This window comes from Oncorhynchus clarkii, chromosome 3 (assembly GCF_045791955.1).
Source record: "Oncorhynchus clarkii lewisi isolate Uvic-CL-2024 chromosome 3, UVic_Ocla_1.0, whole genome shotgun sequence".
Lineage (NCBI taxonomy): Eukaryota > Metazoa > Chordata > Actinopteri > Salmoniformes > Salmonidae > Oncorhynchus > Oncorhynchus clarkii.
In genome coordinates, this window is record NC_092149.1 from 16,451,632 (window position 1) to 16,475,973 (window position 24,342).

The 24,342-nt window shown below is 43.0% G+C and overlaps 1 protein-coding gene across 1 annotated transcript; it reads left to right on the forward strand.

Moving 5' to 3' along the window:
- Positions 1–413: 413 nt before the first annotated feature.
- LOC139389459 (non-homologous end joining factor IFFO1-like) lies at positions 414–22,052 on the forward strand. Its single transcript, XM_071136234.1, has 9 exons — positions 414–1,835; positions 6,819–6,879; positions 13,688–13,783; positions 16,636–16,776; positions 16,882–17,069; positions 18,704–18,830; positions 19,219–19,314; positions 20,313–20,443; positions 20,725–22,052. Exons 1-9 carry the CDS (start codon positions 856–858, stop codon positions 20,831–20,833), a joined length of 1,929 nt encoding a protein of 642 aa, XP_070992335.1. The 5' UTR covers positions 414–855; the 3' UTR covers positions 20,834–22,052.
- Positions 22,053–24,342: the final 2,290 nt, after the last annotated feature.

The following is a 24,342-nucleotide window of genomic DNA, read 5'->3' on the forward strand; positions in this document are numbered from 1 at the left end:
AAGAGAGATGTTGAGAGGGTGGAGATGTTTAGGAGCAGAGACATCTTTAAAAACAGCTTTAAAATAAAACATGTTTTGTGCAAGGACAACCAGAGTATTGTCTTTGTCAACACTGTCCTAATAGGCCTGTGTGTGGATTATGGTTCAAATGATGGTTTCACACAATAGAATAGTGTGTACAATTGTATGCATGTATTTTGTAACAAAATAAAATCGAGCCAAGTGAGAAAATAACAATAAAATGACATTCACAAGTGGAAATGTTCCTGATAAAACCTCCCCAAGTTGTGAACTCGGAGTTTAAGAGGTCTTATTGAACTGTTCATAGCCTAATGGCACAAATGTTAAAAGAAAACCCGCTACTTGTGTATTTACGGTAGCTTCCCTGCTCTCCAAATCCCGCAGCACTTGTTGTGTCTTCTTGTGGTCATTTTGGAGCCAGATAAGCTTTGACGAACGACACTGGATTTATTTTTAATACATTAGTGATTTGCAGGATTTAACAGTACTTTCTCTCATATAGCCTATATACCAAAACATTACTTTTCTGAAATACATTTGAGTGTTGTCGCCTGCGCATAGCCGTCGAACTGGCTTATTCGGCATTGTTTTTTGGGGCGACTGTTATCCAGCATAATAGCGAGACAGAGGAAGAGAGAAGGGAACTTATTCCACGAGCCTCTTTAGACCGAACGGAGATAAGTCGAGGATAACATTCGTAATTACAACAATTTTCGCAACCAGATAAAGGTGGAGAGTCACGGATACGTCTGGTATCCAACAACAAGTCAACCTTCAGCCTATCATTATTTTTATTTTGGTGATCTTATACCGAGAAAATTACCGTCCGTGTTCATGCCAGATCTGCAGCGCTTTAGTTTCCCATATCATAGCATGAATCCTTTGTTAGAGGCGAACTCGCTTCTCCAACATCAACAGCAGCAGAACCAAGGAGGACAGAGTCATCCGGATTCCCCCTCAGGCCTTCTGCCCGAATCCGTCTTCGGCTCGCTCGACCCGACGTCTTTCTTCCTGGGCGACCATCCCGGACTGGGCTCGGAGTCTCTGCCAGGGTTCGATTTCACCACACCCTCACAAGCTTACCTGCATCTAAACCACTCTTATCACCGGTCTGTGCCCCAACCTCCTGCAGCGATGGCCCTGAGGAACGACCTGGGCTCCAATATCAGTGTCCTAAAGACTCTGAACTTACGGTTCCGATGCTTTCTGGCCAAAGTGCATGAACTTGAGCGAAGGAATAAGATTTTGGAGAAACAACTACAACAGGCGTTGGATGCGAAAAACAGCTGTGATGGGGGTTGTTCTGAAAGCGCTAGACGGGCCCATACCCAAGAAACAGGTGTACAGACCGGGTTTGTGGGAACTATCCCTCTCAGGCCCGGGTCACTCCCGTTCCAAAACACCAACAACTCCGCGAGACGACCCACTACCCTCTTCACGCTTGAATCCAACAATAAAGCTGGAACAACCCCCACCGAACCGAATCAGAATCCGACCATCACGGTAAGCCAATCAACCCCGACAATCGAATCTCCAGCCGGGTCCAATTCAATCACCAACGGGAAAACGGTTTTTAGTACAGGCACTGGAACCCCCACCAACCCGCCTCCCCGGTTCCTCCCCGGTACTATCTGGTCCTACAACCATACCCGCAAGCTCGGTTCTGGCGTGGAGACGCGCGTCACCAGCCCCGGTGTGTCCTGGGTCCAGCCGGACGGGGTCGGGGTCCAGATTGATACCATTACCCCGGAGATCAGAGCCCTGTACAACGTCCTGGCCAAAGTCAAGAGGGAGAGAGACGAGTACAAACGCAGGTAAATAGGATCAACCTTTGTTGATTTATTCACCAAAGTAAGGCCTAATTAACGTGTGTGTCTGACGGGTGTAAAGGCGCATGGGGACCTAGAGTTGTGATTAAACGTCTCTTGGTAAAAGTCAGTTGATGTAACTTAGTGGAACTAAAATAGCCGTACATGTATTATTTTGCTCATGCCACTTGGGTGAAGTGAAAGGCCCTATTACAACAGATGGCCTCTGAGAGCAGCTGTGTCCTGCCTGTGTTCTGTCTATTTCTGCCACAGCCCACACCATTCTTATTGATAGAGATGCAAAGGGCCTTCAGTCAAAGGGCAGCTGGGGGAAATACCAAACATTATCAGACCATAACTGACTCAGAATGAAGTCATGTAACTGAGATCCAACACAGGAAGGCTCTGTTTCAACAATCACACCAATGCTTTTGAAGTTCAAAGATTTTGAACTCTTGAGTTTGCCACTAGCTTGTGGACACCAGACCTAGGTCGCATATATATGAGGTATGCTTGATTTAGCTGTTTGTACTTTTGGGATTACTGTGTTGATTTTGTACTTTTGGGATTATTCCATTGGAACCAGGCAAACTATATAAATCAAGCACAGCTCAAGTATTTGAAGATTTGACTTATGGTTTGGCTTGGGGAAGGAATATCTGCTTAGCGCCCCTTTAGAAAACAAGGGGAATGGGCCAAACACAGTGACAGGAATCTGATACAGAGACCATAGTGCACCTCTGAACGTTTGAAATGGCTGCAGTTTATATTCTATGACAGAACTAGAACCCGGACCGCTGATTTGTGGCACTAGTAACAGCAGGGCTGTGGCTTCGATTCACGCTGCACAGGTCACATAGACATGGTCTATACTGAAGGTATGACCATAAGTTGTTTTTGATAAATATATCTCAGCGAAAATGCCATACCCAATGAATGTAAGGTGATAGACAAGCATGTATGTCTCATTAGGAAGGCTGGGTAGGGTCAGGGATTGGTTTGTGATCGGGAGGACCTGGGACAAGTGTGTGTTTGTGGCTGTTTTGTTTGTTTATTGTGATTTCATGAGGCATGTGACCTTACTGCCACCTCCAAGTGAGTCAAGTCCAGGCTTGTCTCACCTTCAGACATCCATATATCTGATAGCATCCGTACTGCACAGTCATTGATGTGATTTAGGCCTCCAGTGTAGTGAAAGAATGTTATCTCTGTCATGAGTCTGTTGTAGTAATGCAGTTAAATCTACCTGCAGGCAACATGTAGAGAGAGGGAAACCCACAGGACTATTAATTCACTTCAAGAAGGTAGTTTCAGTATAAGATACACCCCCTTCCTTCCCTCTCCTCCACTCCTCTTCCCCTGTCCCTTGTTCTCTCCATCTATCCATTCATATTGCTATTCATTGTTCCCACTCTCTCATTGGCTAGATCTCTCATACCCCTCCAGTGGTGGAAAAACCCAATTGTCATACTTGATTTAAAGTAAAGATACCTTAATAGAAAATTACTCAAGTAAAAGTGAAAGTCACCCAGTAAAATACTACTTGAGTAAAAGTTAAAAAAATATTTGGTTTTAAATGTACTTAACTATCAAAAAAAATAAATAATTGTTGTTCATGTTTTTAAAATTGACAGATAGCCAGGGGCACACTCCAACACTCAGATATCATTCAGAAACCAAGTATTTGTGTTCAGTGAGTCTGCCAGATCAGAGACAGTAGAGATGACCAGGGATGATCTCTTGATAAGTGCATGAATTGGACCATTATCATGGCCTGCTAAGCATTCAAAATGTAACAAGTACTTTTGGGTGTCCGGGGAAAATGTATGGAATAAAAAGTACATACATTTTGTTTAGGAATGTAGTGAAGTAAAAGTTACCCCAGAAAACTACTTAAGTAGTACTTTAAAGTATTTTTACATAAGTACTTACACCACTGTGCCCTCTTACTGTCTCCTCCCTTATTTTCCTGACCTGCTCTGTCCTGTATTATCATCCCCCCTTCACCTGTCTCTGTCTCTCTCTGTGTCTGTCTCTCTCTGTGTCTGTCTCTCTGTCTCTGGCTGTCTGTCTCTCTGTCTCACTCTGTGTCTGTCTCTCTGTCTCACTGTGTCTGTCTGTCTGTGTCTGTCTCTCTCTGTGTTTGTCTCTCTCTGTCTGTCTGTCTGTCTGTCTGTCTGTCTAAGGCTTTCTCTTTCTCTCTCTCATTTCAAATAAAATGTTGCTTTATTGGCATGGGAAACATGTTTACATTGCCAAAGCAAGTGAGATAAACAGTAAACAAAAGTGAGGACATAAAACAATGTTAACAAAAACTATTAGAAATTAACAGTAAACATTGCACTTACAAAGGTTTGACATTTTTTTAATGTGTTATACTGTTATCAGCTATGTACAGTGTTATATCAATGTGCATATGGTTGTAGTAAGAATAGTAGGGGAAGATAAATCAACATAAATATTAGTGTTATTTAAAATGTTATTCGTGCTGAACTTGTTGCCCTTTTCTCATGGCAACGGGCCCCTTGCTGCTGTGATGGCACACTGCAGTATTTCTCCTAACAGATATGGGAGTTTGATTAGTTTTCAAATTCTTTGTGGGTCGGTGTGATCTGTGGGAAATATGTGTCTCTAATATGGTAATACATTTGGCAGGAGGTTAGGAAGTTCAGCTCAGTTTCCACCTCATTTTGTGGGCAGTATGCACATAGCCAGGTCTGCCTATGGGGGTCTCTGTCAATAGCAAGGCTATGCTCACTGAGTCTGTACATTTTGGGTCAGTCACAGTGGTCAGGTATTCTGCCACTGTGTACACTCTGTTTAGGGCCAGATAGCATTCACATTTTTTTTATTTTTTGGTTGATTCTTTCCAGTGTGTCAAATAGTTATCTTTTTGTTTTCTCTTATTTGGTTGGGTCTAATTGTGTTTCTATCCTGGGGCTCTGTGGGGTCTGTTTGTGTTTGTGAACAGAGCCACAGAACCAGCTGGCTGAGGGGACTCTTCGCTAGGTTCATCTCTCTGTAGGTGAGGGCTTTGTGGTGGAATGTGTGGGCATCGTTTCCTTTTAGGTGTTTGTAGAATTTAACAGCTCTTTTCTGCACTTTGATAACTAGCATATGTAGTATTAATTCTGTTCTGCATGCATTGTTTGGTGTTTTGTGTTGTACACAAAGTATATTTTTTTCAGAATTCTGCATGCAGTCTCAATTGGGTGTTTGTCCCGTTTTTGTATTTTTTTGCTCTTGGTTCTATGTTAAACGACTGAAAAGGTTGGAGAAGTGTGTTATCCATACATCTCCATTTTGGATAGATAGCTCTTCGTGTTGTTTGTTTAGTGTGTTCCAATTTTCCCAGAAGTGATTTGATTCTATGGATTCTTCAATCACATTGAGCTGATTTCTGAAATGCTGTTCCTTATTTTTTCTTAGTGTATTTCTGTATTATTTTAGTGTTTCACCGTCGTGAAGGCGTAAGCGAAGGTTTTCTGGGTCTCTGTTTTTGGTTGGATAGGTTTCTCAATTTCTTTCTTAGGTTTTTGCGTTCTTCATCAAACCATTTCTCATTGTCATTAGTTTTCTTAGCTATTCTGCTTGAATTTACATTTGATATGTTAGCTGATAGGTCAAATATAGTGTCTAGGAAGTTGTCTAGGAGGGATTGGATTTGTTGTTGGCCAAAAGTTTTTTGGTTTCTACACTACCCTCCTTCTATCTATAGCATTTCTTAAAAGCATGCAGTTTCTTCAGCTTCAATGTCTCGGTTGAGTGTTGCTCTGTTCAAGAAGATAGTGATTTTGCTGTGATCTGATAGGGGTGTCAGTGGGATGACTGTGATTGTTCCGAGAGACACTGGTTTGAGGTCGGTGATAAGGTAGTCTACAGTACTACTGTCAAGAGATCAGCTGTTGGTGTACCTACCGTAGGAGTCCCCTCGAAGCCTACCATTGACTATGTCTAGACCCAGCATGCAACAGAGCTGTAGGAGTTGTGAGCCGTTTTTGTTGGTTGTTTTGTCATACTTGTGTCTAGGGGGCATATTGGGGAGGGAATGCTGTCACCTCCAAGTAGGTGTTTGTCTCCATGTCTGCTAAGAGTGTCGGTTCTGGCTTTAGGTCACCACAGACTAGTACATGTCTCTGGGCCTGGAAATGGTTGATCTCCCCCTCTAGGATGGAGAAGGTGTCATCATTAATGTGTGGGAAGATATAGGTACCACACAGGACAACCATTTTCTCTGAGATCATTTCCCTATTTATTTCCAACCAGATGTGAAATGTTCCTGTTTTAATTAATTGATTGGAGTGGGTTAGGTTATGTCTGATCTCCTCTTCTCTCCATCTCTCACGCGCACTCTCCACTGCCAGCTCCAGTCTCCTTTCTTCAACCCCCTTCCCCCATATCATATCTTTCTCCCTCTCTCTCTTCCTAACTGCATGCGGCCATGCGCCTTCCCCTCCACCTAGTATCTGCAATGCGGTATACTCTGCACGGCAGGCTGTGATTGCTGGAAAAGGGAGGTGGCTTCCAAAGAGAGCTCAGCTCATCTTTCCCTCGCTCTCTCCCCCTCCCTCACTCTCACCTTACCCATCTATCTCAATCACAACAGTGTGCACAATGGCACAAAAACGTCTCTCTGTACACTATATAACCTCTATTTGTTTTAAGAGCAGTTTGGTAAAGGCTCCGACATGTTGCAGTATTGTGCATTTTAAGCAGCAATTCTATAAATGGCAGTGCTGTGCATTGGGGTCTATGTGGTGTGTTGAGTCACTGAATCAGCCATCGTAGTTCTAACATGTCAACTGTACAGGCTTTCAATGAGATTACTGTTCACTAGATGGATGGTGCTGTCTGACCCTGGGGCCCAGATTCATGGACCAGGGGTTTCTCACACACACACACACACACACACACACACAGTTAATAGTTATTATTATGATGTTGCCATTTTACTGTGTAATTTACTTCACATTATATTTTGTTGTGTAGGTGGGAGGAGGAGTACACTGTCAGAGTGGACATGCAGCAGAAGATGGAAGACCTACAGGAGGTAACACTGTGTGTGTGTGTGTGTGTGTGTGTGTGTGTGCCTGGCCTCTCTTAATGATTGATACATAGGGGGTAAATGTTTCCCCTCTTTCTGTTACACTTGTTCTCTGTTGATTTGCAGGGATAAGAACAAAACCATGTCAGAATATCAAACATGACAACAAGACATTACATTGAAATGTTTAGGAGCTCAATGCTTGTAGACACAAAGGCCCTCCTCACTGATCTATACACTAACTTAGGGCGCGGGGCCAGAGGCGCAGTGTTGTGTCTGAGGTTCTGGCGGTGTTGACACATTTGACATTGCCCTGACGCATGCCAAACAACCTAATACAATTGCTTGTGTGAAACAGCTTGGTTGAATAGTGTGCAAACCACTAACCAAATATAGTATGTTTATAAACAGCTAACATAATTGTACTGTAGGCTGTGTATAAATCCCTAACCTACTAGTTAGATGCTCCTCCCATGACGTTCGTCATACGTGTTACAGAAAGCAGCTGACAGTCATGATCAGACAGCCAAATGGTTAACTATTTGAGGAACGGGTGGAGCTACTTACACACATTCAGCATGATTGAATTACAGCAACAATATCAACTCCCCAAAATGGCCCCGTTGGTCCCTGTCAGAGTGAGTTACTTAATCTGAAAGTAATTTGTACGTCCTACTTCCAAATTTTATTGGTCACATACTAGAGGTCGACCGATTATGATTTTTCAACGCCGATACCGATTATTGGAGGACCAAAAAAGCCGATTCCGATTAATCGGTAGATTAAAAAAAAATAAAAATAAAAATGTATTTGTAATAATGACAATTACAACAATACTGAATTAACACTTATTTTAACTTAATATAATACATCAATAAAATCAATTTAGCCTCAAGTAGATAATGAAACATGTTCAATTTGGTTTAAATAATGCAAAAACAAAGTGTTGGAGAAGAACGTAAAAGTGCAATATGTGCTATGTAAGAAAGCTAACGTTTCAGTTCCTTGCTCAGAACATATGAAAGCTGGTGGTTCCTTTTAACATGAGTCTTCAATATTCCCAGGTAAGAAGTTTTAGGTTGTTGTTATTATAGGACTATTTCCCTCTATACCATTTGTATTTCATTAACCTTTGACTATTGGATGTTCTTATAGGCACTTTAGTTTGCCAGTGTAACAGTATAGCTTCCGTCCCTCTCCTCGCTCCTCCCTGGGCTCGAACCAGCAACACAACAATAACAGCCACCACATCGAAGCAGCGTTACCCATGCAGAGCAAGGGAAACAACCACCCCAAGGCTCAGAGCGAGTGAAGTTTGAAACGCTATTAGCGCGCGCTAACTAGCCAGCCATTTCACTTCAGTTACACCAGCCTCATCTCGGGAGTTGATAGGTTTGAAGTCATAAATAGCGCAATGCTTGACGCACAACGAAAACCTGCTGGCAAAACGCACGAAAGTGCTGTTTGAATGAATGCTTACGCGCCTGCTTCTGCCTACCACCGCTCAATCAGATACTTGTATGCTTGTATGCTCAGTCAGATTATATGCAACACAGGACACGCTAGATAATACAGTATCTAGTAATATCATCAACCATGTGTAGTTAACTAGTGATTATGATTGATTGTTTGTTATAAGATAAGTTTAATGCTAGCTAGCAACTTAACCTGGCTTACTGCATTTGCGTAACAGGCAGTCAGTCTCCTTGTGGAGTGCAACGAGAGAGAGGCAGGTCGTTATTGCGTTGGACTAGTTAACTGTAAGGTTGCAAGATTGGATCCCCCGAACTGACAATGTGAAAATCTGTCTTTCTGCCCCTGAACGAGGCAGTTAACCCACTGTTCCTAGGCCGTCATTGAAAATAAGAATGTGTTCTTAACTGACTTGCCTAGTTAAAGGTGTAAAAAAGGTGTAAAAAAAAAAAAAAAAAAAAAAAAATAATAATAAAATTGGGCCCAAAAATACCGATTTCGATTGTTATGAAAACAACTTGAAATCGGCCCTAATTAATCGGCCATTCCGATTAACTGGTTTACCTCTATCACATACGCATTAAGCAGATGTTATTGTGGGTGTAGCGAAATGCTTGTATTCCTAGCTCCAACAGTGCAGTAATATCTAACAAATCTAAAATAAAAGAATGGAGTTATGAAAATATACACTACCGGTCAAAAGTTTAAGAACACCTACTCATTCAAGGGTTTTTCTTTATTTTTACTATTTTCTACATTGTTGAATAATAGTGAAGACATCAAAACTATGAAATAACACATATGGAATCATGTAGTAACCAAAAAAGTGTTAAACAAATCAAAATATATTTTAAATAGCCATCCTTTGCCTTGATGACAGCTTTGCACACTCTTGGTGAGGCAGGTCCTCACCAGACATCCACGGCAACAACGTCGCCTATGGGCGCAAACCGACCTTCGCTGGACCAGACAGGACTGGCAAAAAGTGCTCTTAACTGACGAGTCGCGGTTTTGTCTCACCAGGAGTGATGGTCGGATTCGCGTTTATCGTCGAAGGAATGAGCAATACACCGAAGCCTGTACTCTGGAGCGGGATCGATTTGGAGGTGGAGGGTCCGTCATGGTCTGGCGGTGTGTCACAGCATCATCGGACTGAGCTTGTTGTCGTTGCAGGCAATCTCAATGCTGTGCGTTACAGGGAAGACATCCTCCACCCTCATGTGGTACCCTTCCTACAGACTCATCCGACATGACCCTCCAGCATGACAATGGCACAAGCCATACTGCTCGTTTTGTGCATGATTTCTTGCAAGACAGAAATGTCAGTGTTTTGCCATGGCCAGCGAAGAGCCCGGATCTCAATCCCATTGAGCACGTCTGGGACCTGTTGGATCGGAGGGTGAGGGCTAGGGCCATTCCCCCCCCAGAATTGTCCGGGAACTTGCAGGTTCCTTGGTGGAAGAGTGGGCTAACATCGCACAGCAAGAACTGTCAAATATGGTGCAGTCCATATGGAGGAGATGCACTGCAGTACTTAATTCAGCTGGTGGCCACACCAGTTACTGACTGTTACTTCTGATTTTGACCCCCCTTTGTACAGGGACACATTATTACATTTCGTAGTCACATGTCTGTGGAACTTGTTCAGTTTATGTCTCAGTTGTTGAACTGGAAGGCCAAAAAGAGAATCAAGGACATCAACCACCCGAGCCACTGCCTGTTCACCCCGCTATCATTCTGACCTCGCCTTCTGGATGACAGTGGGGTGAACAGGCCGTGGCTCGGGTGGTTGATGTCCTTGAAGTGCGGGCAGTGAGCGTCGGTGGCACTGTATTATCCTCAAAGCGGATGAAGAAGGTGTTTAGCTTATCCGGGAGCAAGATGTCGGTGTCCTCGATGTGGCTGGTTTTCCCTTTGTATTCCGTGACTGTCTGTAGACCTTGCCACATACGTCACGGAAGTTTCAGTAGGAGTGGTCAAGTGTTTTTTAGCAGCACGAGTACTACAGTCAATGTGTTGATAGAACTTCGGAAGCGTTTTCCTCCAATTTGCTTTGTTAAAATCCCCAGCTACAATAAATGCAGCCTCAGGATATGTGACTTGAGGGGGAATGCACACGACTGTGACTATAACTGAAGAGAATTCTCTTGAGAGGTAATACGGTCTGCGTTTGATTGTAAGGTATTCTAGGTCGGGTGAACAAAAGGACTTGAGTTTCTGTACATTATCACAATCACACCATGAGTAGTTAATCATGAAACATACACCCCTGCGTTTCTTCTGCACGGAGAGTTCTTTATTCCTGTCTGCGCAATGCACTGAGAATGTAGCTGGCTGTATGGACAGGGAAAGTATATCTGAAGAGAGCCTTGATTCCGTGAAACAGAGTATGTTACAGTCCCTGATGTCTCTCTGGAGGAGATACTTGCCCTGAGCTTGTCTACTTTATTGTCCAGAGACTAAACATTAGCGAGTAATATACTCGGAAGTGGTGGATGGTGTGTACGCCTCCTCAGTCAGACTAGAAGTCTACTCTTCTCCGCCCGCGGCGTCTTGTAGCAGCCCCTGGGATAAGATCAATTGCCCTGGGGGTTACGAACAAAGGATCCAATTCGGGAAAGTCGTATTCCTGGTCGTAAATGCTGATGAGTTACCGCCGCTCTGATATTCATAAGTTCTTTCCATTTGTAAGAAATAACACACACAAAAAAAAAAATGACTGCAATGTTGCTTAGGAGCTAGAAGCAGAGCTGCCATGTCTGTCGGCGCCATCTTGCCATCAGTAAGCATATGCTGAGCCAGATGGGGCTCTGGTTTCTCACGTTTGTTGTGTGTGTGTGGATGTGTGAGGATGCAACTGCAGGGGACATCTACCTAACCCAGTTAGACCAGCTCTGTTGAGCCAACAGGAGACCACATGGCATGCAGCAAAGTCCCACTTTACATTAAACTATCCATGCAGAACAATGTACAAGATACAAAAAGAAACACTCGGCACAGACACAATCAACTTTTATGTGAAGACATATCTTAGGAAGAAGTTCTGCAAAATATTATGGCTAGTAGTTTACGGAATCAAATACTTCAGAGAAAAGATGGAGAAGGCAGCAGGGTAGCCTAGTGGTTAGAGCGTTGGACTAGTAACCGGAAGGTTGCAAATTCAAATCCCCGAGCTGACAAGGTACAAATCTGTCGTTCTGCCCCTGAACAGGCAGTTAACCCACTGTTCCTAGGCCGTCATTGAAAATAAGAATTTGTTCTTAACTGACTTGCCTAGTTAAATAAAGGTAAAATAAAAAATAAAAATTTGATCAACAATATGATCCAAGGCACTTGTGAGATTAAGTAGGCAGGGTTGTCAATGTATAATCTGTGTATGTACTGTATGTTTGTGTGTTGTACTTTGGATTTGTAGTAAGACTTAGGGTAAGAACATCTATCCTTACACTGTAAAGAATATATAATCATCATGGACAGATTATAGTGTTGTACTTTGGATTTGAAGTGCATTTGAGTCAAGACTTATAAAGACAAGATATGATGTTTTACAGTTTGGCCCTACCCTGAGTTGGTCAATATAGAATGTTTTACTGTTTGGCCCTACTGTAAATTGGTTAATATAGAATGTTTTACTGTTTGGCCCTACTGTAAATTGGTCAACATAGAATGTTTTACAGTTTGGCCCTACCCTGAGATGGTCAATATAGAATGTTTTACTGTTTGACCCTACCCTGTTGGTCAATATAGAATGTTTTACTGTTTGGCCCTACCCTGAGTCGGTCAATATAGAATGTTTTACTGTTTGGCCCTACTGTAAATTGGTCAATATAGAATGTTTTACTGTTTGGCCCTACTGTAAATTGGTCAATATATAATGTTTTACTGTTTGGCCCTACTGTAAATTGGTCAATATATAATGTTTTACTGTTTGGCCCTACTGTAAATTGGTCAATATAGAATGTTTTACTGTTTGGCCCTACTGTAAATTGGTCAATATAGAATGTTTTACTGTTTGGCCCTACTGTAAATTGGTCAATATAGAATGTTTTACTGTTTGACCCTACCCTGTTGGTCAATATAGAATGTTTTACTGTTTGGCCCTACCCTGAGTTGGTCAATATAGAATGTTTTACTGTTTGGCCCTACTGTAAATTGGTCAATATAGAATGTTTTACTGTTTGGCCCTACTGTAAATTGGTCAATATAGAATGTTTTACTGTTTGGCCCTACTGTAAATTGGTCAATATAGAATGTTTTACTGTTTGGCCCTACCCTGAGATGGTCAATATAGAATGTTTTACTGTTTGACCCTACTGTAAATTGGTCAATATAGAATGTTTTACTGTTTGGCCCTACCCTGAGATGGTCAATATAGAATGTTTTACTGTTTGGCCCTACCCTGAGTTGGTCAATATAGAATGTTTTACTGTTTGGCCCTACTGTAAATTGGTCAATATAGAATGTTTTACTGTTTGGCCCTACTGTAAATTGGTCAATATAGAATGTTTTACTGTTTGGCCCTACCCTGAGATGGTCAATATAGAATGTTTTACTGTTTGGCCCTACCCTGAGATGGTCAATATAGAATGTTTTACTGTTTGGCCCTACCCTGAGATAGTCAATATAGAATGTTTTACTGTTTGGCCCTACCCTGAGATGGTCAATATAGAATGTTTTACTGTTTGGCCCTACCCTGAGATGGTCAATATAGAATGTTTTACTGTTTGGCCCTACCCTGAGATAGTCAATATAGAATGTTTTACTGTTTGGCCCTACTGTAAATTGGTCAATATAGAATGTTTTACAGTTTGGCCCTACCCTGAGATGGTCAATATAGAATGTTTTACTGTTTGGCCCTACTGTAAATTGGTCAATATAGAATGTTTTACTGTTTGGCCCTACCCTGAGATAGTCAATATAGAATGTTTTACTGTTTGGCCCTACCCTGAGATGGTCAATGTAGAATGTTTTACTGTTTGGCCCTACTGTAAATTGGTTAATATAGAATGTTTTACTGTTTGGCCCTACTGTAAATTGGTCAATATAGAATGTTTTACTGTTTGGCCCTACCCTGAGATGGTCAATGTAGAATGTTTTACTGTTTGGCCCTACTTTAAATTGGTCAAAATATAATGTTTTACTGTTTGGCCCTACCCTGAGTTGGTTAATATACTGTATAATCTGGTATTTTCCAGAAAGTAGGGGCTGAGCTGGTTTGCAGGATGTGTGTGAGTGGTGGTGTTGTGTGTGTTCGTGTTCGTGCAGGCGTGCGTGCGTCTGTGTGCGCGTGTACCTGTGTGCATGGACATGCATCTCATGATTATGTGTGTTTTGTTTGTAGGACCTCCAGGAGAGCGAGGGCTGTCAGGATGAGTTGGCTGTCAGAGTGCAGCAGCTGAAGGCTGAACTGGTGCTCTTCAAAGGCCTCATGAGCAATGTGAGTCTACATCCACAAAGTTCCTCTCAATTTGCACCTTCTCTTATCCAATCCAATTGTATTGGTCACATACACATGGTTAGCAGATGTTATTGCGAGTGTAGAGAAATGCTTATGCTTCTAGATCCAATAGTGCAGCAGTATCTAACAGGTCATATCTAACAATTCCACAACAAAACCTAATACACACAGTCTAGTAAAGTAATGGGATAAGAATACATAAGTATGAAATATGTGGATGCGCAGTGACAGAGTGGCTAAGATGCAATAGATATCAAAGTGAAGATAGTGAAGGATACAATATATACATATGAGATGAGTAATGCGAGATGTAAACATTCTTAAAGTGGCATTATTAAAATGACTAGTGTTCCATTTATTAAAGTGGCCAATGATATCAAGTCTGTAGGTAGACAGCCGCCTCTCTGTGCTAGTGGTGGCTGTTTAGTAATCTGATGACCTTGAGATAGAAGCTGTTTTTCAATCTCTCTGTCCCAGCTTTGATGCACCTGTACTGACCTCGCCTTCTGGATGGAAGCAGGGTGAACAAGTAGAGGCTCAGGTGGTTTTTGTCCTTGATTTTTTTGCCTTCCTGTGACATCGGGTGTTGTGGGTGTCCTGGAGGGCAGGTAGTTTGTCCCCGGTGATGTGTTGTGCAGACCGCATCACCCACTGGAGAGCCCTGCGGTTGTGGGTGGTGCAGTTGCCGTACCAGGCGGTGATACAGCCCGACAGGATGCTCTCGATTGTGCACCTCTAAAAGTTATTGAGGGTTTTTGGTGACAAGCCCAATTTTTTCAGCTTCCTGAGGTTGAAGAGGCAATGTTGCGCCTTCTTCACCACACTGTCTGTGTGCGTGGACCATTTCAGTTTGTCGGTAACATGTACACCGAGGAACTTAAAACTTTCCACCTTCTCCACTGCTGTCCTGTCGATGTGGATAGGGTCGGTGCTCCCTTTGCTGTTTCCTGAAGTCCACAATCATCTCCTTCGTTTTGTTGACGTTGAGTGAGAGGTTATTTTCCTGGCACCACACTCCCTGAGCCCTCACCTCCTCCCTGTAGGCTGCCTCGTCGTTGTTGGTAATCAAGCCTACCACTGTAGTGTCGTCTGCAAACTTGATGATTGAGTTGGAGGCGTGCATGGCCACGCAGTCGTGGGTGAACAGGGAGTACAGGAGAGGGCTGAGAATGCACCCTTGTGGGGCCCCAGTGTTGAGGATCAACGGAGTGGAGATGTTGTTTCCTACCTTCACCACCTGGGGGCGGCCCGTCAGGAAGTCCAGGACCCAGTTGCACAGGTCGGGGTTGACACCCAGGGTCTCGAGCTTAATGATGAGTTTGGAGGGTATTATGGTGTTGAATGCTGAGTTGTAGTCAATGAACAGCATTCTTACATAGGTATTCCTCTTGTCCAGATGTGATTTTGCAGTGTGATGGTGATTGCATCGTCTGTGGCCCTATTGGGGCGGTAAGCAAATGGGAGTGGGTCTAGAGTGTCAGGTAGGTTGGAGGTGATATGATCCTTGACTAGTCTCTTAAAGCACTTCATGATGACAGACGTGAGTGCTACGGGGCGATAGTCATGAAGTTCAGTTACCTTAGCTTTCTTGGGAACAGGAACAATGGTGGCCATCTTGAAGCATGTGGTGACAGCAGACTGGGATAGGGATTGGTTGAATATGTCCATAAATACACCAGCCAGCTGGTCTACTCATGCTCTGAGGACGCAGCTAGGGATGCCGTCTGGGCCAGCAGCCTAGCGAGTGTTAACTCGTTTAAATGTTTTACTCACATCGGCCACGGAGAAGGAGAGCCCACAGTCTTTGGGAGCAGGCCGTGTCGGTGGCACTGTTGTCCTCAAAATGCACAAAGAAGTCGTTTAATTTGTCAGGGAGCAAGAAGTCGATGTCCGCGACGGGGTTGGTTTTCTTTTTGTAATCCATGATTGTCTGTAGACCCTGCCACTGAGCCGTTGAATTACAACTCCACTTTGTCTCTATACTGACTCTTTGCTTGTTTGATTGCCTTACGGAGGGAATAACTGCACTGTTTGTATTTGGCCATGTTTCCAGTCGCCTTGTCATGATTAAATGCGGTGTACATTCTTTCAGTTTTGCGTGAATGCTGCCATCAATCCACGGTTTCTGGTTAGGGAAGGTTTTAATAGTTGCAGTGGGTACAACATCTCCTATACACTTCCTTGTATACGCTGACTCGGTGAGCGAGTTTATGTCAATGTTATTGTCTGAGGCTACCTTGAACATATCCCAGTCGATGTGATCGAAGCAATCTTGAAGCGTGGAATCCGATTGGTCAGACCAGCTTTGGATAGACCTAAGCACGGACGCCCCCCTGTTTTAGTTTCTGACTATAGGAAAGGAGCAACAAGATGGAGTCATGGTCAGATTCTCCAAAAGGAGGGCGGGGGCCTTGTATGCATTGCGGAAGTTAGAGTAACATTGGTCGAGTGTGTTACTCGCTCATGTACTGCAATCGACTGCTAACAATGTAAGAAATAATGCATAAAAAACAAAATACTGGACTTGAAGCGAAGCTGCCATCTCTATTGGCGCCATCTCATGTTGCCATTCACACCTAACAGAACCATCATCAACAACTGGTATACATCTTTCTCCTATATACACACACAGCCTCATACTGTCCTGATCTGACTGCACACACATCATCTACTCATCGATGACCCTTTTCACCCTCAATATTGTCTGGTTCATTCTCCTGTCCCACTGGGTCCCCCAGTCTGTTTCTCACACTCTACACAGAGATTACTCCTGGTCTGGTTAGGATGATAACTGTTACTAGGAGACCGTAACCATCTCTCTTTCTGTGTAGAACATGTCTGATCTGGACAGTAAGATCCAGGAGAAGGCCATGAAGGTGGACATGGACATCTGTAGACGCATCGACATCACGGCTCGCCTGTGTGACTTGGCCCAGCAAAGGAACTGTGAGGATGTCATCCAGATGTATCAGGTAGTCTGTCTTTCTGTCTGACGGTGTCTGTCTGTGTCAGTCTGTCTGTGTCTCTCTCTCTCTGTCTATCTGTTTATCTGTCTAAGTCTCTCTTTCCACTCGTAGGTCCCTAACACCCAGTCTGCCATCAACTGTCGCCCCCGGAAACAGACCCCGCTGTCCGTCAACAGTAGTGAGGGTGATGAGACTATCAGCACCTCGGAGAGCGATGGAGGCCTGCCCAGAGAGGAGGAGCTCTGTGGCTCGTCAGCCAATCAGATCAATGAGGAAATGCAGAGGATGCTCAACCAGCTGTGAGTAACATTACAGGACTGGTGTTTGTTACATGTATAGTTTCTCTTATCAGGCTTCTACAGGTACAACCAGCTTCTACACTGTCTATACTCTACCATAGTAAAGGTATTAGACTGATAAGAAGGAATAAAATCAAATCAAATTTTATTTGTCGCATACACATGGTTAGCAGATGTTAATGCCAGTGTAGCGAAATGCTTGTGCTTCTAGTTCCGACAATGCAGTAATAACCAACAAGTAATCTAGCTAACAATTCCAAAACTACTACCTTATAGACACAAGTGTAAGGGGATAAAGAATATGTACATAAAGATATATGAATGAGTGATGGTACAGAGCGGCATAGGCAAGATACAGTAGATGGTATTGAGTGCAGTATATACATATGAGATGAGTATGTAAACAAAGTGGCTAGTGATACATGTATTACATAAAGATGCAGTAGATGATAGAGTACAGTATATACGTATACATATGAGATGAATAATGTAGGGTATGTAAACATTATATTAGGTAGCATTGTTTAAAGTGGCTAGTGATATATTTTACATCATTTCCCATCAATTCCCATTATTAAAGTGGCTGGAGTTGAGTCAGTGTGTTGGCAGCAGCCACTCAATGTTAGTGGTGGCTGTTTAACAGTCTGATGGCCTTGAGATAGAAGCTGTTTTTCAGTCTCTCGGTCCCAGCTTTGATGCACCTGTACTGACCTCGCCTTCTGGATGATAGCGGGGTGAACAGGCAGTGGCTCGGGTGGTTGATGTCCTTGATGATCTTTATGGCCTTCCTGTGACATCGGGTGGTGTAGGTGTCCTGGAGGGCAGGTAGTTTGCCCCCGGTGATGCGTTGTGCAGACCTCACTACCCTCTGGAGAGCCTTACGGTTGTGGGCGGAGCAGTTGCCGTACCAGGCGGTGATACAGCCCGACAGGATGCTCTCGATTGTGCATCTGTAGAAGTTTGTGAGTGCTTTTGGTGACAAGCCAAATTTATTCAGTCTCCTGAGGTTGAAGAGGCGCTGCTGTGCCTTCTTCACGATGCTGTCTGTGTGGGTGGACCAATTCAGTTTGTCTGTGATGTGTACGCCGAGGAACTTAAAACTTACTGCCCTCTCCACTACTGTTCCATCGATGTGGATAGGGGGGTGTTCCCTCTGCTGTTTCCTGAAGTCCACAATCATCTCCTTAGTTTTGTTGACGTTGAGTGTGAGGTTATTTTCCTGACACCACACTCCGAGGGCCCTCACCTCCTCCCTGTAGGCCGTCTCGTCGTTGTTGGTAATCAAGCCTACCACTGTTGTGTCGTCCGCAAACTTTTTTTTTTTTTTTTTGTAATCCGTGATTGACTGTAGACCCTGCCACATACCTCTTGTGTCTGAGCCGTTGAATTGAGATTCTACTTTGTCTCTATACTGACGCTTAGCTTGTTTGATTGCCTTGCGGAGGGAATAGTTACACTGTTTGTATTCGGTCATGTTTCCGGTCACCTTGCCCTGATTAAAAGCAGTGGTTCGCGCTTTCAGTTTCACGCGAATGCTGCCATCAATCCACGGTTTCTGGTTTGGGAAGCTTCCATGTGCATTTTCTCCAGAGGCCAAACAAACGTTAATAAACAAACATTTGTGTGTGTTGCAGGCGGGAGTGTGAGTTTGAAGATGACTGTGACAGCTTGGCCTGGGAGGAGACAGAGGAGACTCTGCTGCTGTGGGAGGACTTCCCAGGATGCACTCTGGCTCCAGAGACCACCCACCAGCCAGGAGAGGTATGGTGCGCTTTAGAATGTTGATGTTTAGGTATTCCATAGTAACTCTATGGGGTTAACTAATGTTAGAGCCTTGGAAGTAGTACCTTCAACCTCTCATAAGTACACATTGATGACATGGTGCAATACCTTTGTCCAAGTAGTTATATTGTTTTAATGATTTGTACGGATATCTTTATGCAGAGGCTACACACATTACATAGACATTTATCAGGAGTTTCTGTATTCACAGTTACTCAGATTATAGTATTGTCAATTTGTATTTTCCAGGAAATTATTTTGAATAGAGCTAGAGCACTTCCATTTTTTTCCATTCCCCTCTCTCTGTCTTCCCCTCTCCTTCCTTCCTTCTCTCCCCTCCTTCCTTCCTTCTCTCTCGCCCTCTCAGCAAGAAGACCAGTGTCTGGAGAAGGTGATTAATGACACTGAGGACTTATTCAAATCCAGGGAGAAAGAATACCAAGAGACCATCGACCAGATTGAGGTGTGGAAGGGGGGTCTAGGGCTATGTTAATGTTTGACAGTGTGTTTCTCCCCAGTATGACTCTGCTACAGCTAAGAGTGATGTGTTTCTCCCCAGTATGACTCTGCTACAGCTCAGAGTGATGTGTTTCTCCCCAGTATGACTCGGCTACAGCTCAGAGTGATGTGTTTCTCCCCAGTATGACTCGGCTACAGCTAAGAGTGATGTGTTTCTCCCCAGTATGACTCGGCTACAGCTAAGAGTGATGTGTTTCTCCCCAGTATGACTCGGCTACAGCTAAGAGTGATGTGTTTCTCCCCAGTATGACTTGGCTACAGCTAAGAGTGATGTGTTTCTCCCCAGTATGACTCGGCTACAGCTAAGAGTGATGTGTTTCTCCCCAGTATGACTTGGCTACAGCTAAGAGTGATGTGTTTCTCCCCAGTATGACTCGGCTACAGCTCAGAGTGATGTGTTTCTCCCCAGTATGACTCGGCTACAGCTAAGAGTGATGTGTTTCTCCCCAGTATGACTCGGCTACAGCTAAGAGTGATGTGTTTCTCCCCAGTATGACTCGGCTACAGCTAAGAGTGGTGTGTTTCTCCCCAGTATGACTCGGCTACAGCTAAGAGTGATGTGTTTCTCCCCAGTATGACTTGGCTACAGCTAAGAGTGATGTGTTTCTCCCCAGTATGACTCGGCTACAGCTAAGAGTGATGTGTTTCTCCCCAGTATGACTTGGCTACAGCTAAGAGTGATGTGTTTCTCCCCAGTATGACTCGGCTACAGCTAAGAGTGATGTGTTTCTCCCCAGTATGACTTGGCTACAGCTAAGAGTGACGTGTTTCTCCCCAGTATGACTTGGCTACAGCTAAGAGTGACGTGTTTCTCCCCAGTATGACTTGGCTACAGCTAAGAGTGATGTGTTTCTCCCCAGTATGACTTGGCTACAGCTAAGAGTGATGTGTTTCTCCCCAGTATGACTCGGCTACAGCTAAGAGTGATGTGTTTCTCCCCAGTATGACTTGGCTACAGCTAAGAGTGATATGAACCGTCACCTACATGAATACATGGAGATGTGTTCTATGAAGAGAGGCCTGGATGTGCAGATGGAGACCTGCAGGAGACTCATCACCCAGAGTGGGGACAGGTACACTCACTCCCTCACTCTCTGCCACCGGCATTCACTTCTCTCTCTCACGGTTTCTCTTTGGCTCACTTTTAATGACCTACAGTAGTTTACAGTAATCTGTACATTTTCTTTGACTAAGTTTTAAACGCATTCTTGTGCCTACTGTATACCTGTTATTGTCTAAATAATGCATTCCCCCTAAAATGGTCTTCTTTCTCTCTCCCTCTCTTTCTCTCTCTGGCTCTACCTCTCTTTCTTTCTCTCTCTTTCTCTCGCTCTCTTGCTCGCTCTCTTTATAGTAAGCCTGGCTCTCCTGTGGCTGTGGCTGGTGAGGAGAGCGTTGACCAGGCTGAGAAGGAAGGGACAACAGCGTCGCCTCCTCTCTCCAACTCTCCTCCCAGATCATGACCCATCAAGACCACCTCTATCACATGACCGTCATTCCATCCAACCACAGCACCACTCCGCCGTCACTATAGCAACGCCACGTTTACATTCTAACCACTAGATTAGTCTATTTTTAATTTTCTTCAAGCTATCTTCATTCACAAGCCTCAATATAGGAACGTGGCAGATCAATCTGTTTTAGCGAGGGTGTAGTGTTGTGTGTTTCCAACAGCTTTTAGTCCCCTCTACTGGAAAGTGGTATTACTAGCACCATGGAAGTCTGTACATAAGAACCCACTGTTTAACAGAGCAAAGGTAACGAGGTAATGGATTGAAATACACAACTTGAATTGAGAATACCTCATAGCAACGTATGAGCAATATTTGAATGAACTCATATGAGTTGTAGGCTAGCGTGTACTCTTAAGGTAGTTGTTGGTACTACAGAGAACCATGGTATTAACTCCTATAGCATGATCCATTTCCACACAGCCATAATGATAAACACACCACACACACACCAATACATTCATGTCAGGCTAGCATAGCAGATCATTCTAACAGTGTGCTGTCCTGTTGCAACATTATGAGGGTTGTTTTCAAACTCACCTAGAAGTATAACACAGTAAATATAAGCCTTAGGGTGTGTTCGTAAATTCACTGGAGTGCCAGGGTGCGCTCTGGGCGTTCGTAAATTCAAAGCGTTGTCAGATTGTCCGTTCGTAAATTCGGAGTGTTTCGCTCCGGCCGAGGAGTAGGTTGATCCGAGCCTTCTGACCTCACAACGGCAGTCAAGCACTCAATCTAACAGACTAACGTTGGCTAGCTTGCTAGCTTCTTCCAGACATAAATGAGAGAACACCGCACTCTGACTATTTTACTCATTCTAGCAGAGCTGGTTAGGCTGTTTTTGTTATCCAGAGTGTTGGTGACTGTAACTGTGATGCTGGCAACAATTTCATTACGCTTTTTTGCCTACGTTTACTGACACCGGCCATATTCAATGTGTGTTGAGCGTTAGTAAATTCATCAGATGAGCGTGCTCTGAAATCGGACTAGATAGCCAGAGACAATTTACAAAGCAAAGCCTAGTTGGCAAGAGAGAAACTCTAGATGAATCACTTTATTAGCAACAAAACAGAAATATAACGTTACTGTACTGGACTAAAATAATATCAAATCACTAATTTTATCAAACATCTACACTTCATTCATATGTATCAATGAAAACTAGAAAAAAGTCAAATAGTAAACTAAACTCTAAGATGCAGTCACTCAGATGGCGACAATGATATCCCTGTGTGTGATTCTGAACTCACATTTTGAAACAAAAGCCTGCCCGTCTCTCTGCCCTTTTGTTGACACCAGACAGGTTGTCATGGTAACATTATTTCACCGTCCTGTTTCACTTACCTGGTATTTACTAAGGAATTATTGGATAACATTGTGTAACATTCTTTCTTCAACACAACTGGTAACTAACTACCTGGTACTAAATGTTACATAGTGGTGCTTGTTTCACTGAATCCCAAAGAACCCCAAAAGTAGTTTTATTGTAATTATAATGTAATACCATTTTACTGTGTCGAGTAAATGGCAACTATGGTGAGAAAAGTTCGCTAGAGCACATAATGATCTGGGACCAGGCTAGTCATAGGCTCTGTGTCGGCTCTATATGTGGTAGTGCAGTGTGAATAGTGTAAATACTCTGTTAAAGCTGATCTGAGGTCAGCTCTGGGGCCTTGCCCTGATCTCTGTGTGTCTCTGTCATTGACACAGGGAGAGGGATACATATGACAAAGGGCATTGACACCCAAGTGTTATTATACCTACGAGCTGTCTAATGTATACTAATGTTTTGTTTAGTTTCCAGCAGCAGAGAGCAGAGGAAGGCCCTGCTACTCTGTCCTCCAGCAGGGAGATAGGTAGGCTCGGATATGAGAAGTTAGATAGGAGAGATTTGTGTATCTGTTCTGTACTCTCTATTTCTATGTGCTGTAGTCTGATCTGGTTGGTAAGGACTCAAATGCATCAGTAGTATTGTATCAGAGAGAAATGAAAGATTGATGAACAGGCTATAAAAGACAGAATGTCCACAGATGAACAAATAGACAGACAGACAGACAGACAGATGAATGTACAGTACGGATAGATTGACAGATTAATGAATCGATGGATAGAATGATGACCTGCTGAGATCATTTATGTTTGCTACTTGAGTGTCAAAGCAACTGAAAACAAGCAATCTGAATGAACTTTGAGAAATATTGCTGAAACATTGTTATAGAAGTACTAAATACTGATGCTGAAAAGCTATCTGACACGGTGCTTGATATGGCCTAACCTATTTTTGAGCTTAAAAGTTAGCCGTTTATAAAGAAAGAGCAAAGCAAATATGTATATTCAATAATACAGCAGTAACAGCAGTAATAACAGTATTTAATGTCACAGAAGAATAAGAATGATATGTACAGAAGTAGGATCTTAATTTGATCACTTTTGTTGCTTAGATTATTCCTGTTCTAAAAAGGCTTCTAAAGTTTGTAATTTCCACTTTGAAATTTCGGACTTGATTTTCCCTAATGAAAAATGCATCAACCCCTACAAAATTGGCCATTAATTATAATCCACGTAATAAATCACATTTCCTGTTGCTGCAGAATTTTTTCCTGCTGTAGCAAACTGGCTCAAATTAAGATTCTACATCTGTAATAATTCGAACTCGTACACGTCACGAATGTAAACAATTATTGAAGGAAAACTTATTTTATTTTCTCCACTTGTCACTTCATGTTTGTAGATGTGGCAAAATAGTGAAATTGTTAGAGCTGAGGAGTAGATTTCCTCTCTGTTAATTCAACATACACTATGTTATTATACAGTAGAATGTAGATGTACAATACATTTTTGTTCCTCTTCCTTGACATTGAAATATGCATTACTTTGAGCATAAAACACTCGCTTACCTCAGATTAACAATATTAAATAACTCTTTACTTTGAGTATTAAACACTCTCTTACCTCAGATAAACAATATTTAATAACTCAATAATAGAACACAAGGATTCCTTCACAAATACTATCTCTTTATCAACAACCAAATGGAGGCTTCAGTTTAGTTCATTTCATTTGTGTTTCTTTCTTTTTCTTGTTTGATGAGGAAGATGTTTAATCAGGTGCCGTCTGCTGGTCACACCTCAATATTCTAGTATTGTAGAAGGGTTTCCAAGGCTTTCTCTGAACGATTATATAGGTTGTGAAGAACAGGTTTTGGAACCATGAAAAAATGATATGCATGTCTTAAGCTATGTATTGGATATGCCATTCCTTGGGCGTTTCTCCTGACCACATGACCTAGGTTCTAGACCTGGCTATTCAACTCTTAGACTACAAGATCCGGAGCCTGCTGCTTTTCTGTTCTACCTGATTTACTAATTGCACCACCTGGTGTCCCAGGTCTAAATCAGTCCCTGATTAGACGGGAACAATGAAAACATGCAGTGGACCTGGCTTTGAGGTCCAGAGTTGAG